The following is a 1,597-nucleotide window of genomic DNA, read 5'->3' as shown; positions in this document are numbered from 1 at the left end:
TAAAATACTTGTTTTGACTTCATGTGTAATCAGAACATCATTTTCATTACATAGTAAGTTCCTTTAACAGGTGTATTCTAATCTGATAGGCTTCCTACTCCTGTCTCATGGCTGAAATGTTTTTGCAAAGAAATACATTTCTGTGTAAGATGAATGTCCATAGCACATGTGCCCATACTATATTCTCCTGTTAATATTAAATGAAAATTATGGTATTTACTTTTGTAATTACAGATGAGAGCTTGAAGACTGAAACCTGCCCATGAACACCCCAAATTCAACACTCGCTCTGAACTCTACATTTGTTCGGCCTCAGTTCTTTTATATCAGTGGCTTATCTAACCTACCAAATGCAAAGTATTACTATGTTTTCTTGTGTTTCGTTTATGTGGTAACTATATTAGGTAATTCCTTCATCCTGTTCATTATATACATGGAGCGTAGCCTTCACACCCCTAAGTATGTTGCTGTTTGTAATTTAGCTATAGTTGATGTTTGTAGCAGCACAGCAATTATACCAAAGTTAATTGACACTTTCCTCTTTGATTCTCAGTTCATCAGATATGAAGCTTGCTTGGCCAATATGTGTTTAGTACATTTCTTCTCCTCCTTGCAGTCGCTTATTCTTGTTGTACTAGCCTATGACAGGTTTGTTGCTATATGCTTTCCACTGAGATATCACACCATTATCACCAATACCTCGATGGTTGTGATTATAGCAGTAATGTGGACTATCACAGCACTAATGGCAATTACAGCCACACTTTTATTTACCAGATTATACTTTTGTAGATCTATAGTGATAAACAGCTATTTTTGTGATTATGGACCTGCGATTCATCTGGCTTGTAATGATAATTATGTAAATGTCATAATGGGAACATTGGGAATAACAATATTTTCTGTGGCCTCAGTTGCAGTGATTGCGTTGTCTTATGTATGTATAATATTTGCATTGTTAAAAATTGCAACACAGGAGGGACGTTTGAAAGCCATACAAACCTGCACCTCCCACCTAATTTTGGTGGCAATTTTTTACTTTCCAATTTGTGTCACTTATATTGCCACATTGAGCTCCACCATTCATCCAAATGCCAGGATAATTAATACATCCTTGGCTTGCGTCATTCCACCAATGCTGAACCCTATCATTTATTCTTTAAAAACAGAGGAAATCATGTCAACAATAAAAAAGCTTTACAGAAAAAGGAACACGCTAAATTCACATGGAACAGAATAACTTGAGATAACATATGCAATGACATGAAGACTTGTGTAAGTAGAATGTGATTTAAAAATAAATGAGTGAACCTAAAATTACTGGTAATATAAACTGAATGAGAAAATGAGGATAAACACTGAATGATGTCTATTGGGCTAAAGTAATTCCTAGGCAAAATGTAGAATAATGTGAGAGAATATGCGCAATAATGTGGGCTTTTTAAATGTTTGTAGAATGTGGTTTTAAATCTAATTAGTGAAGTCAATATGTTTTAGTCTGGTAATATACACTGAAAGAGAAAGTACGGATAAACACTGAATGATCCTTAATGTGGTGAACTACTTCCTGAGCAACATGTAGTTTTTCATGTACAAA

The 1,597-nt window shown here is 34.6% G+C and overlaps 1 protein-coding gene across 1 annotated transcript; it reads left to right on the top strand.

Moving 5' to 3' along the window:
- The first annotated feature begins 262 nt into the window (after positions 1-262).
- LOC136747179 (olfactory receptor 1E16-like) lies at positions 263-1,240 on the top strand. The gene has a single exon (XM_066700134.1). The coding sequence runs from the start codon at positions 263-265 to the stop codon at positions 1,238-1,240; it is 978 nt and encodes a 325-aa protein (XP_066556231.1).
- Positions 1,241-1,597: the final 357 nt, after the last annotated feature.

Source organism: Amia ocellicauda, chromosome 3 (genome assembly GCF_036373705.1).
Source record: "Amia ocellicauda isolate fAmiCal2 chromosome 3, fAmiCal2.hap1, whole genome shotgun sequence".
Classification (NCBI taxonomy): domain Eukaryota; kingdom Metazoa; phylum Chordata; class Actinopteri; order Amiiformes; family Amiidae; genus Amia; species Amia ocellicauda.
The sequence above is the reverse complement of the archived record's forward strand: the minus strand, read 5'-3'. Positions and strand labels throughout refer to the sequence as shown.

Excerpts from the sequence above, each read along its gene's own strand:
- LOC136747179 (XM_066700134.1), top strand. The coding sequence starts at position 263 with ATGAACACCCCAAATTCAACACTCGCTCTGAACTCTACATTTGTTCGG.